The sequence below is a fragment of the Manis pentadactyla genome, chromosome 6, assembly GCF_030020395.1.
Source record: "Manis pentadactyla isolate mManPen7 chromosome 6, mManPen7.hap1, whole genome shotgun sequence".
NCBI lineage: Eukaryota > Metazoa > Chordata > Mammalia > Pholidota > Manidae > Manis > Manis pentadactyla.
Genome location: NC_080024.1, coordinates 146,761,668 through 146,778,082, shown reverse-complemented (window position 1 = coordinate 146,778,082; position 16,415 = coordinate 146,761,668). Strand labels below are relative to the sequence as shown.

Sequence of the window (16,415 nt, the reverse complement as noted above, 5' to 3'; positions counted from 1 at the left end):
GAGTGTGTTCTTCTCTTTCAGTCACACAGACCAGTGAGGAGACAGACCTGCCCTGAAGGGTTGAGCTTTAGTAAGATGATGGATTTTACTTGCTTTATCAAGAGTATTTTACAGTAACTCCAACATTTTACAATTTTTTAAAATGTTTTTAAAATTTCTGTTTTCCTGATGTATTTATGAATTACTCCACGTGGAGAGGTGTCATTACTGTGGTTTGTGCTAATGAGCCAGCCACTTTGCCTGTGAGGGCAGGTGTCATTCAGCGAAAAAGGCTATTTAACGTCTTAGTGTCATTATGGTGGTGGTTTCGTCCTCACAGACGGGCTGACGGGTTCAGGACAAGCAGAGCCCATGCCGAGGGCCACCCGTCTGGCCATTCCAGCCCATCTGCCAAGGCCACGTTCGTTCATGAGCCCCGGTGTGTGCGTGGTTCCCCATGTATCCCACCTAGAGAGCACGACACCCTTCACTGTTTCTGATGTACTGCCTCAGTTCTGTCCCATGTTTTTACTGTTGCCTCTTTTCTCTTCCTTCTATTTCAGCAAGGGAATTTTAACAGTTCCATCGGCTCTGATGGGTACATGCTCTCGTCCCTGACGTGCGGAATGGCTCCTGTAACTTCTATCACTGAAGGGCTGCAGCAGGTGAGTGATGCCCAGGCCCTCAGACCGCGGGGCTGACAGACAGTGCTTCTCATCAAACCTGGATGAGAAAAGGCTAAGCGAAGATTTAGTAACTTTGTCCAAGATGGGAAGAATTCTTATGGAAGTGTAACTTTTTCTCTTCTCCTAGTCAGGGATAAGCAAATAGGTTAAAGATGTAACGTGAGGAATTTAGACTTTGAAGAAGCTTTCTGCCGGGTGCTGTGAGCACAGAGATGAAACGCTGTCTGCTGCTGCTGGGGTGTTAATGTGGGTTCTCATCTGAGAGTCACTGAGAACTCACCTCTTATAGGTGAGCCCGGTCACAGGTAAGTAAGCTTGGGGAGATAAAAGCCAACACAATCCCCACCCTTAGGAAAATTATAGTTCGTCCAGGACACAAAAGTTAACTGCTCCTTGATATTGTCATGTTGTGTTTGCTGCTGGGGAACCCGGTGAGGCAACCTGACTGGTAGGTGAGTGAGACTGATGAGAAAGGTGCTGTGGTACCACATCATATAATGCAAGTTCGAATAGAGGGATTGCTCCGAGACCCCCCCGTGGGTGATGGAGGACGGATGGCAGGCAGGGAGAGGGAGGGGGCTGCCTGAGGAGGATGGCTCGTGCCAAGGCGGGCAGTCACATGCAGTGGGCGGTGTCCGGACTGACAGTCCGGGTGGCCCGCTGTGGCTTCCCCCGTCCTCGCTCCATAACAGACCACAGTTCTGTGCTTCTCCTCGAGGCCGACACCGGGTCATGTGTGAGCTCTGAGGACGGGTCCACACCTCTGCCTACACTGCCACTGGGTGGCCTGTGCCTGCACGTTCCAGGGACTTCAGTTCGCCCAAGAGGGACAGACGCGCGATTCTGCATGGTCTCCTCAGGCCGCTCGTCCTTCTTCTTTCTGTGACGGGTGCTCAGTCTACAGCTTCAGCCTGTGACTCTCCTCAACTCCAGTTCCACTTACATCCTTTACACATTCTCCCTGGGCTGTGACTTTGCGTCTCCAGTTGAGCTCGCCTGCAAAAAATGTTGTTGTTTCCCCAGCATCCTGCCCCCCACCTCCTGTCACTGATTCTGTGAGCATGTTGGTGGCCGCCCCAGAGCCCCGCTGGAAGGCGGGGTGTCGTCCCCAACTCCCCTCTCCTGCCCCTCACATCAGGGGCCAGCCCCATGCTCTCTCCTTCCGGTCCCGGGCCCGCTGACTTCTCTGCCCTGCTGCTCTCCCACCATTCAGCCTGGGACCCTGCAGTCCCATGGCTCCTTGCCTGAGCCCCTGCTCTGCCAGCCAAGGTGGTAAATTGAGGGCCCAGGGTCCTATATAAAACGTTTTGGCTGGTCCATCTGGAATGAGCGTGCATGGTGAAATAAAATAGCTTTAGAATTAGATTTTACATAGAAAGTCCAGATTTTGGACTTTTCTTGGAAAATCAGAAGGCCTGCCAGCCCAGGGTCTGCTTTCTCACCTGGCAGTTAACAGCTGGGATGAGTGGCAGGTGCTCCGATTCCAAGGCCATGGTCCCCCAATCCTGGTGGACTGCCAGCACCCTGTGCCGGGCCCGGGCATGTCAGAGCATGCCATCATGTGTTCTCAGTGGTTTTCCTAAACTGCCAGTCACCTTGCATAGCAGCGTTCACGGGCTCTCTGCACCCTGGAGGTAAAGCTTCCTGCCCGTGGTGTGGCACAGCCCCTGACCTCTGATCCCGCTCACCCTCCTGGCCTCTCCTGCTTTGTCTGTCCCTCCCTCCCCTGCTTCCCTTTGTCTCACCAACTTCTAATCTTCCTTCAGATCTCACTGTAAACACTGCTTTTCCCAGAAAACTTCAAGACTTGGTTGAATACCTTGGACTTAACCCCAATTTTTACACTTGATTATGCTTTTTTCTTGAGGCTTTTTCTTGCCTTTCATTTTTTTATTTTAACAATAGACTTCATTTTGCAGAGTAGTTTAAGTTTTATAAAAGATTGGAGTGGAAATTACAGAGTTGACATGTGCCCTCTGTTGCCTCCCACCAGTTTCCTCTATTAGCAGCACCTTGCATTGATGTGAGACGCGTTGCTGTGGATGAACCACTATTGAGACGTGACTTATTAGTAACTGAAGTTCGTGGTTACATCGGGTTCACTCCTGGTGTTGCACATCCATCCTACAGGTTTGGACAGGTGTATAATGGCACGAACCCACCACTGCAGTGTCAGGCACAATGGCTTCCCAGTCCTAAAAGTCACCTGTGTGCCACCTGTTCATCTCTCCCTCCCTCTCTCTGAACCCCTGGCAACCTCTGATCTTTTTGCTGTCTGCATAGTGCTGCCTTTTTCTTGCTTCCCTATAGCTTTTACACCTTCCAAAGTTATCCCTACATACACTTCAGAGAATCAAATCATTTTCAAGGCATGTTATGGAAGTAGTGGTCCCTGCTGCACAACCCCCAGGTCACAATCACTTGCTGCCCTTTAGCTGGTCCTTCTGACACCTGCCTCCGTCTCTACTGTATGGACTCCGTGGCCACGTCCCTGTGTTGCTCAGCTAGGGACCAGGTATTGCCTTCTACCAGGAAAGATGAGGGCTCCGTGGTCTTTGGGCCTTCCTCTTCCTGCTTACCCCACCTGAGCCCCATCCCTCCCTCCCCTTTAGTTGCATTGGGATTTGGGTTAGACCTGTATTTGAGATGATGATTATTATGGCTATTTAAATGCTATTCACAGCTGAGGTATGTATTAACACATAATTAATTTTCCTTTCTTATATAAACTTCTGTTTTCCCTGAAATTGCTATTGGCCTTTTTCTATATGTTATTAATAATGACTGTCTTCATCTTCTCTCAGAAACATCAGATACTCTATCAGTTTCACCTTCTGGAAGGAATTCCTCCTGGAACCTTCTGAGCTGCGCATCAGGGCTGGCTGCCCCCATGTCTGTGCACAGCTGATCCCCAGCCTCCCCATCATGGACCTCCTAGGGGACCCCTCTGCCTCTCTTGGATTGGGTCCCCTGTCTCTTGTCACATGACACTGTCTTTCTTGACCTCTCACATGTTACCTCTTTTAGTAGCTTTCTATAAAAAAGGGTGCGTGGGAAGCAAATTTTTGGAGATCTTGCATATTAGAAAATGTTTCTATTTGTAGTTTTATGCCTTTAAAAAATTCCATCTAGAGGTGCTGTAGTATGAGCCTCTCAGTGGAAAGAGTGAAGGGTTAATGGACATGGTCATTTGCTGTCTTAACTCTGAAACAGTCATTGCCTTCCTTCAGCTAATTGTCTTTCCAGTTACCGAATAAGCTCGAAGAGGGCAGGCACCCTTTCTCACCAAGGTATTCTTGGCACCTGCCAAAGGGTCTGACTTTTGTGATCAGAACATAAATCTTAAACCAAAAGCCTTGATTATAGTTTAGATTTTGGAATGCTGGAGTAGATCTTCCTATTATAACCTAAGACTACTAAGAATCCCCTTTATGTTCTTCGTATGATTTGAGTGTATTAATTGGACAAATCCTGTGTTGTTGCCTCTCGGGCAGCACGTGTTCCCAGTGGTGCCAAGTAGACAGCTCCTGTTCACGGTGTTCTCCTGACTCTTAAAAAGTTTTCATTACACTTGTCCTTGGAGCGGATTAGAAGATGTATCTTAGAAACTATTATTAGAGACATACCCTACAACTGCTTGACATGAGCTCTTGTATTGTCCTGTTGGGTAGGCTCATGGTCTGTCTTTACCTTGCAGGTGGTCACCATGGGCCTCTTCCGCACAATCGCTTTATTTTACCTTGGAAGTTTCGACAGCATAGTTCGTCGCTGCATGATGCAGAGAGCAAGATCTGAAACTGCAGGCAAAACTGCCTAATTCTTACCCCTTGGAAAAAGACTGTTTCTAAATAATCTGAACAGCTTGCTGCTAAATGGGACCCAGTTTTTGACCTATAGACACTTATGTATTGCTTTTGAATGTGTGATTGGACAGTGCTCTTCAGAACCCTGGCTGCAGTCGAGGGGATGGAAGCTCAGCCACAGACCATATTATTAATACTATGCAAATACGGAATAGGGGACCATTTGATTCTCTCAGGCGGAGAGGTGATGACGGTGTGAGACCTTGTAGTATGTAAGCAGGGTAAAGAACAGAATTCCAGAGTGATCATTTAAAGTTTTTCTATTTATTCTCCCCCTCCCGCCCCCCATCAAGATCATATGCAGAAATGTACTTTATGACACATAAGAGATCTTGTGGACTTTTTAAACCTTCTATGAAAGGCAGGCAGTTGATGGGTTTCTGGGGCCTTTTTCTTTTTTTTCCCTTTTTAACTTGGTGTATTTTATTCCAGATGAATTTTATACATTGCTGGGGAGTCTGAGTGCATCACGAGGTCCCTGACTCGTGCTGCCATCGGACACTCATGGCTTCTCTCTGTTTGATCCCAATAAACTGCAAGGGGGATGGGAGAGGGCAGTGCCGTGTAAGCGAAGGAGGTAAATATTTTCCAGTAGGAAAAATACTGCTTTCTTGTCTTCTTTAGACTCGAATGCTTAGGGCATTTTTCATTTCTCATTCGTGGGGAAAGGCAGCCTCCTAAAATGTTTTCTGAAGAGAAATAAAATCTTAGATCCTTCCAAGTTTACGGTTTCCTCCGTAGCCATGATGACCCGCAGCTCACCCATCGCAGCGTCTTCTCATCCTCACACCTCTTCCTCTCCAGTTTTGCTTAAACTGCTGTAATATTTTTGTACAATTTTTTGACTTGACCTTTAAAATCAGTTCATGAATTAGTTAAACGACAAAACTCAGAAGCGTGACATTCTTTTCCTCATAGCATATATGTAGCTTTTAAGAAAGGCTCGATGGTAGGATGTTTAAATCGTACTCATTAAGAAAAAAAGTAGGACAAGGCCGATTTTGAAGATACTCATTTTTGAAACAACATGATGGCCCTGTTCTTCCCGGGACTCTCTGACTGACCCTGAGAACATTGTCTCGGTGCCACATGTTTCAGGAAGCCCCGTTGGCATCCCTGGGAATCCTCTTGGCCCTGTGAATGTTGTTTCCAGATTCCAGGCCCTGTTGCTCAGTTAGTGGATTTCCACAGTAAGTGCCTCTGATGAATCTTAGCCAATGTCACCTGCTTCATCCTGTCATTGTACATGCTGCTCTGACTTCAGGACAGTCACCATCATTGTGACGCTATGTCCCTTCCTTCTTGCACACACACAGTACTCACATACTATACATACAAAAGATTAAAGACTGAAAATTACCTTTTTTTGCTCGAGTTTCTGAACCTCTTGACTTCAAAATGACTTAATTTTTTTAATGTAAGATGTTTAATGGCTTCATTCCAGTGTCTTTTTTATGAAGATCTGAGAGTGGCATATTTTAAACACCAACAGAGAAGAAATTATTATTTAATCTGTAAATTGCTCAGGATGACATCACTGCAGTTTGTAGGGGTGGGTTGATACCATAATGGTTTCATGAATTTTTCAGTCTCATGTAACTCTCGTTTGCAAACTATGTTAAGTCATACTGAGCAGCCTCTAAAATGCAGCAATGGCTTTATTTTCCTGTTCACAGAAAGCAGTTATATTCATGTCTGGATGTTTCTCAGTTTTACTCTTTTCTCATAAATGTTTCTTGAATCTTGGCACTTTCTACTGGTCTATGTGAAAATCTAGCCCGAGATGCTATGTCATCTAATAAAATTAGGCAACAATAGTTATTTCAGTATACATTTCTCAAGATATCGGTGTGGACAGTACTGCCACCCCAAGGTAATCTACTGTCCACTGTCTTCAGATTTAAGAGCCCCTGTTCTGTGGCGGGAGGTAATGCCCGCAGCCCAGCTGAAGTGTAGGCATGAGGGCAGATTTGTGGAGATCGTAATGCCAGGAAATGGCTTCTTGTCCAAGATGTCAAAAGTCCACAGTCTGTGTCCAAAAAGTTTTGAAAACTTACGTGTTTTCTTTTTTCTTTCTAAATTTGGTGCCATAATTCACTGGATAGCAAAACCTGACTTGAACTGATGTGAGACTGTTGTGTTTTTATTTACGCCACTACAACTACATGGACTGTATTAATTGTGCCTGAATTGCCACTGGTTGTAGGTATCGCCCCAGATTCTGTGGAGATGTTTTGTCCTATCCAGTATATATCCCAATCACCTTTTTCAAAATCCAAAAAAATGATGAACTCTGAGACATCTGGCTCCCAGGGTTTTGGATAAAGAATTATAGACATTGAAGCAGCACCACACAAAGATCTATGACTTCATCCAAATCCTGAAAGTACTACAAAGCAAATTCTGTTTTTTATCTTTTTTGGCTCAATTCTTGCACAACTTTTTTTCACATTGACTTGTTTTTTTGCTCAGGGGAAGACAAAAAATGCCCTGAATCAGATTAAGGAAACTATTGGCTTTTTTTTTTTTTAAAGGATTGCACTGATTCAACACATTCTACTGTACCCAGAAATGGGTTAGACTTACCTGTGGCAGAAGGAGTTAATTATAAATCACTGTGTGTGTCCAACAACAGCTTATTTGTGAGTTGTCTGTGCTGGGTTTGCTGTAGTCTTACCATGTAATTGTGAGGGAGTTTTATTTAAAAATGTTTAACGTCATTCAGCCATAGAAATTCCAAAACAGGTTCAGTGACCTTTCATAATTGAAAAAGGTATAAAAAACCGTCCTCGTTTCTTTTTACGAAAACAAAGTCAAGGGAATCGCTCATTTCTACGTTTTTAAAAATCTAATTTTCATGGCTGAAAAGAAGAAATTACAAAAATACTGTTAGTAATGGCCTCTCTACATGAATACTTAGACATGTTTAGTTACAAGTCTTCGGATTTGTAAAACCATACATTGCTCATTCTTGGAAGTGAAATGTTGAGAGACTGTTTCTAATATTTAGATGACAGAAACATTTTGGGTAATAGTTGCTTCAATTCAAAGAATTGTATGTCTTTGTCTTTCTGGAAGGCAATACCATAATAATTTTCTTTTGCTGAGTTATCATCAACGTGTAATTTTATTATGTCATGTTCTAATTTAAACATGTCTTATGTCAGGACACTTAGATAATCATACTTTTTGACATAAGATGCTTTGTATCTTTTTTCCTTTAGTTCATAGTAACTCAGCTTTAAAATGTATGTATTAACCGTAAACGTCCATATTCTGGATTAAATCTTGTTCACTGCAGTGATGGCAGATTTGATATTTTGAAGAGGAGATAATAGCTATTATATTTTACACTTGCTTTATCTGATGACTCTAAAGGCATTTTTAAACCAGAGTGCACTTGGCTATTTTGATATATATTAGGTCTTGTGTTCGCTACTTTAGAAGCTTTTGTGGCAGAATTGTAACCTAATTTTCATATCTTGTATTTCTGAACCACAACAAAAAATAAATGGGGAATAAGCCTTACAGATTTGAAACTTATTTTTCTAGAAATTTGTGTTTTTTTAGAGAGACATGCACAAACATAAATCTCTCCCATAATGTTATCCTAACCGCTTGACTTTTATCATTTTCTAGGAAGAGGTATTTCAGAGTAAGTACTTGGTGTACTCAGCTCTCGTCTCAAATGTGTTGTGTGTTTGTATGACTCTGATGTGGGATATATGAATAAAAGGGTAGGAAATGTGGCATTTAGTAAAATTTCTTAAGAAATTATGTTTCATATACAAAAAGATTTCCTGTACTTTAAACCTTTATAGTCTATTAATGAAATAAGTCTTTGACTCTGAAGGGCATAAAAGACTGATATGTAAAAGAGCATGCCTTAATATTTCTCAGTCCTTAAATAAGAAAATTTGGGTCACATCGAGAAGATACACCTTGGTCCTTTCTTTAAATGTGTGCAATTTATATGCATAAATGGTAAATGATGTTACTACTGTAATTTTTATATTTGGACGTTTAAAAAGAAAAAAATATTTCCTGACTTTCTTCCAGTCCTGAAGTTATACTATCTATTTTCCCTCATTCAGCATATTTATTGAGTACTTATGATGGAGCTTGGTGCCCAGGCCCTGGGGATAAAACTGTGCAATTTGTCCCACCCATGTAGAGATTACATTTTTTGTTTCTTTTTGTCCTGCTTCCTTCATCCCTCTGAAGGCTCCTAGACATCTTCCTGGACAAAGAGGAGCCACTCGCCATCCCTTTCTTCAGCCTGAATTTTATGCCACAAATATTTGAATGTCAGGCACTATTCTAGGCTGGGAAATAGTGGTCCCAAAGGAAAAACATGGTCCTTGCCCTCAAATAGTTTATAATCTAGAGAGAAACATAGGCCAGAAATTACACTGTGGATCCAACAGTAGCTATAATAACTAACATTGAAAATGTAACCCATGCCAGTCAGTCATGAGGCTTTATGTTTGACACATTTAAATCATACACTAAAACCTTGTGATTACTACTCTATAGCCCCATGTTATGTACCCGGGCACAAGCATGGGAAGTTAAGTGATGAGTCCAAGGTCACAGCTACTAAGTGATGGAGCCAGGATTAAAACCCATTTTCTGATTTTTAAGTCTGTGTTAAACCTCGGGCCACAAGTGGAACCCTTGGGCTGCCCAGGAAAGTCAGGTATGGTCTCACAGAGGTGCAAGTTCTTGAGATTAAATTTGGGGAATGAATATGAATTTGCCATGAGAAGATTGGGTACATTTTAGAGAGGTGAGCAGATGTGCAAAGGCGAAAGACGTGAGAGATCTTGACGTATTCCGGAAAACACACGAAGTCAATATAGCTGCAAGGAGGAAAAGGGGAAACAGGCACCCAGGTGGTAAGATTGGGCCACATCATTCCTTACAGAGGATTTGAGATTTTAGCTTCTGAAGAACTTTAAGCACAAACATAAAATGGCCAGATTTTAGCTTTAGAAATATGGTTCCCCTTGATATTCAGGGTTTGCTGAGAACCCTTGGGCTGTGGAGGAAACGACTTTTACTAGTTGGAAAGATACCATGTTAGAAAAATACTGTTATGAGTTGAGTTGTCTGCCCTCAAAAGAGGCTGACGTCTCTCCTGCAGTACTGGTGGCTATGATCTTCTTTGGAAATAAGGTCTTTGACAGATATAGCCAAGTTTAGATGAGGTTATTAGGGTCCTAATCCATTATGACCAGTGACTTTATAAGATTAGGAGGAAACAGAGACACAGGGAGAATACCATGTGACAACAGAGGCAGAGACCAGACTGATGCAGCTGCCAGTCAAGAAATGCCACGATTGCCAGCTACCACCACAGGCCAGGGAGAGGGAGGGGAAGGTTTTTCCCTAGAGCTTTCAAGAGGGAGCATGGCCCTGCTGACACCTTGATTTTGGACTTCAGCCTCCAGAATTGTGGCAGAGTAAATTTAAGCACTATAGTTAATGGTACTTTGTTACTGCAGCCCTAGGAAACAAACACAGTAACCTTGATTTTTCTAAGTGTGTTCATGAGCATTCATATCTGGGAGATGCTGTGCTCTGTGCTAAAGAGTATAAGAGAATAAACATCATTGCACATAAGAATGTAAATTCTTTGCCCATTCCCCCTCAGTGTTGTGGTGTGATATTGTTTGGTTCTATCACTGCAGTTTCAATCCAGTGAGAGCAGTAGGCAGTTGAAAAGTGTAAGCAAGTTCCTATACTTAGTTTATTTCACTTTGAGCACCAAGTCATTAATTTGAATGGAAAAGTTGGCAGGAGTCAATTCCCTGCGCTTGTCTTTGTAAACTAAAAGTAAGCATTATTTGCCCACTGTTAAACTTGCACAACAAAATGACTTATCTATAGTTTGTTGTCTAGTTTCTTCACTATAAATGTTGCTTCGTTATTCTAAACATTTTTTTTTTGAGGTTCAGGACCCACTATAAATTAGTCCGGTGGGTTTCTGATTTCGATTTTCTTCTATGCAAGCTGCATGGACTCCTGGTTTGTACTCTCCCTAGTCAGTTAGTTTGGTTTATAGATTTATTTCCACTTAGGTTTGCTTAAATGGTTTGGGGTCATGTTTTAAATTTTTAATTCTTTCATTTTACCTAATAGTTATCAATTCCCTCTCTGTTAATGGTGTCTTTCCTCATTTTAAATAAAAAGTTTAATAGTTGGGAAGATTTAATATATATGCCTATATTGAACATTAGCATGTCCAGATTAGAATTATGTTCTTTTTTAATTTCATAGACCTTGGAAATACTTATATTGGTGAAAGATAAAGACAACTTCCTGAATTATAATGTTAAACATCAACCAGTAGGTGGCGAAAACTGGCAATAGAAAGCTTTTTGTTTGGGAGATCAGAGAATAAGGAAAACACAGGCCTTTCAGACTTGATACAGTCTCCATTCCCTGCACCTTGTTCTTTCCTCTTCCTGGTGCCCCCCCACTCCTAGAATCCACCCAGGAAAAGCTGGCAGAAAGGTGGTCCACTGGCTCTTAAAAGCCAGTGACATCTTAGGAAGTGAAAAGTCTTCAGTGCATACATTTATAAGATTGTTGGAAGGCGTCAGTCACAGATCTAGGATTCAAACCCAGGGCTGACTCAGGCCAGTCCAACCACCATTACCTCACCAATACCCAGAGACAAGCGGTCATTTCACACACTCCCTAGGAATACTTGCCCTAATGCTTTTAGGTGGAATCTAATGAGAGGAATGTTTTTACTCTTTCAACTAAAAGAGTATTCAGAACACTCCTGGACAATACATAACTTAGTCCAGGACTGTAACATAGACCTGTCCTGAGAATGTTTGGGTATGGCCCAGATGCCACACAAGAAATCAGTCTGAGAGAGCCTGTAAAGAGAAGTTCTCTAGGAGCAAAGGAGGTGGAAAATAAGGAAGTGTTTCTTTCTCTGGGAATGGGGGATCCGTTTCCTTCCGACTGCCTCCTTTGCAGAAGTGCAATCTCTTTTCCAGTGCTGTCCTCTCATTTCCTCACTCACATGCTAGGTCTCAGAAGCACTAAGGCTTTCAATTCCTCTTAACTAATTTTGGGGGTTTATGACAAGGTTCTGAGAAGATCCCTAAACCATAATATTGTAGCATAAGTAGGGGTTTCTACTCTTTGTATGAGAACAGATATCCCAGGTCAGTTGGTGCCCAGTGTCTATCTCCAGGCCAGACCACACCTCTGCACTGCCATGGATGAAAGGGGACTCTGTCACAGCAATCAGAGGGCAGGAAGGAGCGTCTTTCTTCATTCTCTCCTCCTAGGATAAGTTTGTACCAGGCAGCCATCCATACATGCAAGAGTTTGTCACATTGACTGGGTATGATAAATGAAGAAATGAAAGTAATTTGCTGTGCTTATCTTGCTTACAAACAAGTAAATGCTTTGATTTTAGACCAGTAATGAGAAGAAATACAGTGTCAGAATATTTGTACACATTGCAGTGTTCATTTGGTAGGTTTGTACAATCACAGTAATTGAGTCCTTTTAAAAGTAATTGTGCTTTTAGTAAACATTTTTTCTCTTCGTGCTTTATTTGTCAAAGACTCTTAAAGATAACATAAACACATGAGACTTGCTTGCCCTCTCTGCTTTTCTCCTAGGGGGAAAATTCATGCTGATGTGCTTGTGTGTTACATGTGTGCGGATAACTGGAGAAGGTGCGGCCATCCAGGATTGGCTGCTAGGCGACCCTGGAGGCCTGCGGAGTCCCACCCAGCCCGGGGTTAGGACTGTGGGCCAGAAAGCTGCCCTGTAGGCTCCGCAGTTGTCCATCCCTAACCCAGTGGCGAAGCTGTTAGGAGCAGAGGAAAAACATTTTCTTAACCATTTAAAAGCTCTAGACAGCCCCGACTCGCCCTCCCCTGGCCGCTGAGAGCTACGCCGGCCTTGGCCGCGGATGGTGTTTCCAGAGTGCGTTGTGTGTGGACACCTAGGAGGCAACTGGAAAGTAAACACGACGCTTGGGGCTTCCCTCGTTAAGGGACGTGCGGGGCCTCCTGGCTCCGAGGGAGGGCAGCGCCGAGGTCCCCTAGCTCGGGGTCAGCAGCGGCCTCGCTCTTCTCCCCTGAGGCCGAGCGCTGGCAACACGCTGTGTACGGACACACACACACACACACGGACACACACACACACACACACACTCGGCCACCAGGGCTCCAAGAGAGCCCCGGCGCTTCTCCAGCGCCCGTTTTCTGGGCGCCCCCGTCCAGAGGCCGCCGGCCCCGCCGCGTGGGCTCCCCGGACGCCCCCGGCCCCTCGCGGACCCCGAGCGCGCGCTGGACCGCCGCAGGCCCGAGGAGGCCCCTCGCACACCCAGCGCGCCGCGGCCGCGCGGGAGGCCTGCTCCGCCCGCGCCACCCACCGGCCGGCCTGGCGCGCGGGCGGGCGTGCGAGCGGGCGGGGGCCGTGCAGCGCGCCCTCCCCGGCGGCGGCCCCGGGCGCCATGTGTTCCCGGCGGGGCGCGCCGCTCCCGGCCTGGCCGCGGCCCCTTTAACCCGGGAAGGGGCGCGGGCCGGAGGGGGCGGCGGGGCGGCTCCGAGGAGGGCTCTTTCTTTCTTCTTTTTTTGAATGAACAGTGTGACGTACGCACAGGAAACCAGTCGGTTAGAGAGAATGAAGTAAGAGGCCGGCCCCCCCGCCCGCCTCCTTCCTCCCCGCCCCCTCCCCGCCCGCCGCGCTCCCGCCCGCCGCTCCCGGTCTCCCCGCCGAGCCGCCGCCGCTGCCGCCGCCGCCAGCGAAGGTGCCGGGCCCCGGGCCCTCCCCGCCGGGGCGGCCGTCATCGCCGGAGCGGGTGCGCGGCGGGAGCGCGGGGCGGGCGGCCGCGGGCTGAGCCGCCGCGCAGGAGCAGGAGGAGGAGAAAGGGTGCGCAGCCCGGAGGCGGGGTGCGCCGGTGGGGTGCAGCGGAAGAGGGGGTCCAGGGGGGAGAACTTCGTAGCAGTCATCCTTTTTAGGAAAAGAGGGAAAATATAAAGCCCTCCCCCACCGCCGCCTTCTCCCCACCCCTCGCCGCACCACACACAGCGCGGGCTTCTCGCGCTCGGCACCGGCGGCCCGGGCGCGTCCTGCCCCCATTTATCAAGCAGCTTCTCGGGAAATGCATTTGCCGTTCGGAGTTTAATCAGAAGAGGATTCCTGCCCCCGCGCGCGGCTCGTCCTGCGGCCCCGGCCCCCGTCTCTCTGCTGTGGAGGCGTGAAGCGGTCCCGTGGACAGAGATCCATGTCCGTGCCTGCGCGCGTGTGTGCGTGTGTAAATTGCCGAGAAGGGAAAAATCACAGGACTTGGGCAAATACTGGACTGAAAATTGTAATTCATCTGCCGCCGCCGCTGCCTTTTTTTTCTCGTGCTCTTGAGACCTCCGGTTGGGATTCCTACGGCTTGACATTTCTGTGAAGGCGAAGTCTGGGAATCGTACTGGAAATTCTCCTAATTTTTACACGCCCCCCGCGCCCCCAACTCCTGATTCATTGGGAAGTTTCAGAGCAGCTATAACCGGAGAGTTCTGAAGATTGATGGAATCTTTGCCTTATGCATTTGTTTTGTTTTCGCAAAAAAGGAAACTTGACAGAGGATCATGCGGTCCTTAAAAAATACAAGTAAGTTCTTAGCACAGGAAATTGATTTAATGTAACTTTTCAATGGAAACATTTGCGATTTTTTAACTTTACTTGCATTCAAGTAAGTCTAATTTCCAGGCAGTTTGATACATTGTTTTTAGCCGTGTGACTTTTGCGTATACGTTCTGCTTGCACCCAGGGTAGGGAGTAAAATGCACCTGATTTTGACCTTTTTTTTTTTTTTTAACCTTTCAGCATCACGGAAGAAGCAGACTGATATTAACAATAATTATTAATAGTGTGCCTCATGAAATAAAGATCCGAAAGGAATTTGGAAAAAAATTTCCTGCATCTCATGCCAAGAGGGTAACACCAGAATCAAGTGTTCCGCGTGACTGAAGACACCCCCTCATTCAAGAATGCAAAGCACATCCAATAAAATAGCTGGATTATAACTATTCTTTCTTTCGGGGTGTGGGGCTGGAGCGGGGGGCGAAAGGTGCTTTCGGTACCCGGCTGCTTTTCCTCGGGGGAAGGATGGCGCACGCCGGGAGAACAGGGTATGATAACCGGGAGATAGTGATGAAGTACATACACTATAAGCTGTCGCAGAGGGGCTACGAGTGGGAAGCCGGAGGTGCGGGCGCAGCGCCCCCCGGTGCCGCCTCCGCGCCGGGAGTCTTCTCCTCGCAGCCCGGACACACCCCTGCGCCCGCCAGGACCTCGCCCCCGCCGCCCCCGGCCGCCGCCGCCGCGGGGCCTGCGCTCATCCCCGTGCCACCTGTGGTCCACCTGACCCTGCGCCAGGCCGGCGATGACTTCTCCCGGCGCTACCGCCGCGACTTCGCCGAGATGTCCAGCCAGCTGCACCTGACACCCTTCACCGCAAGGGGACGCTTTGCCACGGTGGTGGAAGAGCTCTTCAGGGATGGGGTGAACTGGGGGAGGATTGTGGCCTTCTTTGAGTTCGGTGGGGTCATGTGTGTGGAGAGCGTCAACCGGGAGATGTCGCCCCTGGTGGACAATATCGCCCTGTGGATGACTGAGTACCTGAACCGGCACCTGCACACCTGGATCCAGGATAACGGAGGCTGGGTAGGTGCATGTCTGGTTGAATGTTGCGTCCGAGTTGGGCCTCTCAGGTCTGAGAGGCGGTGGCTGGAGTGTGGGTGGGCTCCTGGGCCACGGGCAGACCTGCGAGCCAGGGAAATAGAATCCTGTTTGGTGCTTTGCATCCTCTTCCCTTGTGCAAAGTTCTCCCTGCCAACCCAGCTGTGATCCATCATTCCTTCTTCCCGCCGAAAGTGTTCTCCTTGCTTGCCAGCTGTTGAGATTCAAAGATCCAGCATTTCCTACCCAGTAGGATCTTGAGATAAATAAGATAAATAAGAAGCGTTTCTCATGCTGGGGGTCCAAGGATCCCCCAGCATCACAGTTACTCCGCCTGTGTAGCTTGTTGAAATCAGAGTCTTCAGGGACCACTCATGAAATGTCCGGGCAATCTGCATCTTAAACAAGCTTCCCTGAGCTTTCTTTGCACTAGAATCACCCAATTAGAACAGTCTCCATCCAAGAACCAAAGGCCTGCCTTTTGTGACTCACTTGGTCAAATCTACCTAAAGAGGAAAGCCAGTGTAGCCCTTTTCCCTGGAAAACTTAGCTGTGTTTGAAAACTTTCCAAAAGTCCAGGGACTCCAACCTACAATGTATGCCATGTTCCCAGTGGGCATGGCTGAGTGTCTAGAGGAACATCTGGCACTGGATGCTTTCTCTCATCACTGACAATTTCCACTGGCTGCAGTGCTTTGTGTATTATTTCTATGGCTGCTGTGTGATTTTGAAGTTCACTGGAGTTTTAGTGTCTTTTACTTTGCACCACCTAGAATCATTCAGTGGTCTCTTCCACTGGAAAAAAAAAACACTTGTATCTGCAGAATCTATAATAAGGCTTAGATGAATTATTAGCTATGGATTCCCTCATGCACTGACTTCAGTTGAAGTGATCGATACCTGTGGTTTTGAAACACATCTGTGAGATGACTTTTTTTGGTTCTGCGCAGAGCTTCCATCATGTTGCCCTCAAGTTCTTTTTGTGTGTGTAATTCTTTGGAGCAGGAGGTACAGATCCTAAGACTGAAGATTTGTAAATTGAGACCTATACCACATATCTAAAATTACTGACTTAGGAAAAAGTAAAAGGGATAATTTTTATCTGAAAAATTCTTCAGACTTTTGGTTTTAATCTGAAAAATCATCTTTGAAAAAGGATGCAGTTCAGTGC

The 16,415-nt window shown here is 46.2% G+C and overlaps 2 protein-coding genes across 4 annotated transcripts in view; both read left to right on the top strand.

Annotated features, from left to right (window-relative positions):
* The window catches only part of KDSR (3-ketodihydrosphingosine reductase), a 43,534-nt gene extending 35,257 nt beyond the window's left edge, over positions 1-8,277 (top strand). Inside the window, exons 9-10 of the mRNA XM_036876710.2 lie at positions 543-644; positions 4,363-8,277. Coding sequence (XP_036732605.1) covers positions 543-644; positions 4,363-4,482 — 222 coding nt within the window. The 3' untranslated portion in view covers positions 4,483-8,277. The remainder of the gene's footprint in view (positions 1-542; positions 645-4,362) is intronic.
* Positions 8,278-12,714: 4,437 nt separating this feature from the next.
* Positions 12,715-16,415, top strand: part of BCL2 (BCL2 apoptosis regulator) — a 214,686-nt gene continuing 210,985 nt past the window's right edge. Inside the window, exons 1-2 of one of the 3 annotated variants that reach the window (XM_057504251.1) lie at positions 12,715-14,173; positions 14,390-15,229. In XM_057504251.1, coding sequence (XP_057360234.1) covers positions 14,672-15,229 — 558 coding nt within the window. In that variant the 5' untranslated portion in view covers positions 12,715-14,173; positions 14,390-14,671. The remainder of the gene's footprint in view (positions 14,174-14,389; positions 15,230-16,415) is intronic. The other 2 variants (XM_036876690.2, XM_036876686.2) reach the window with 2 other exon arrangements.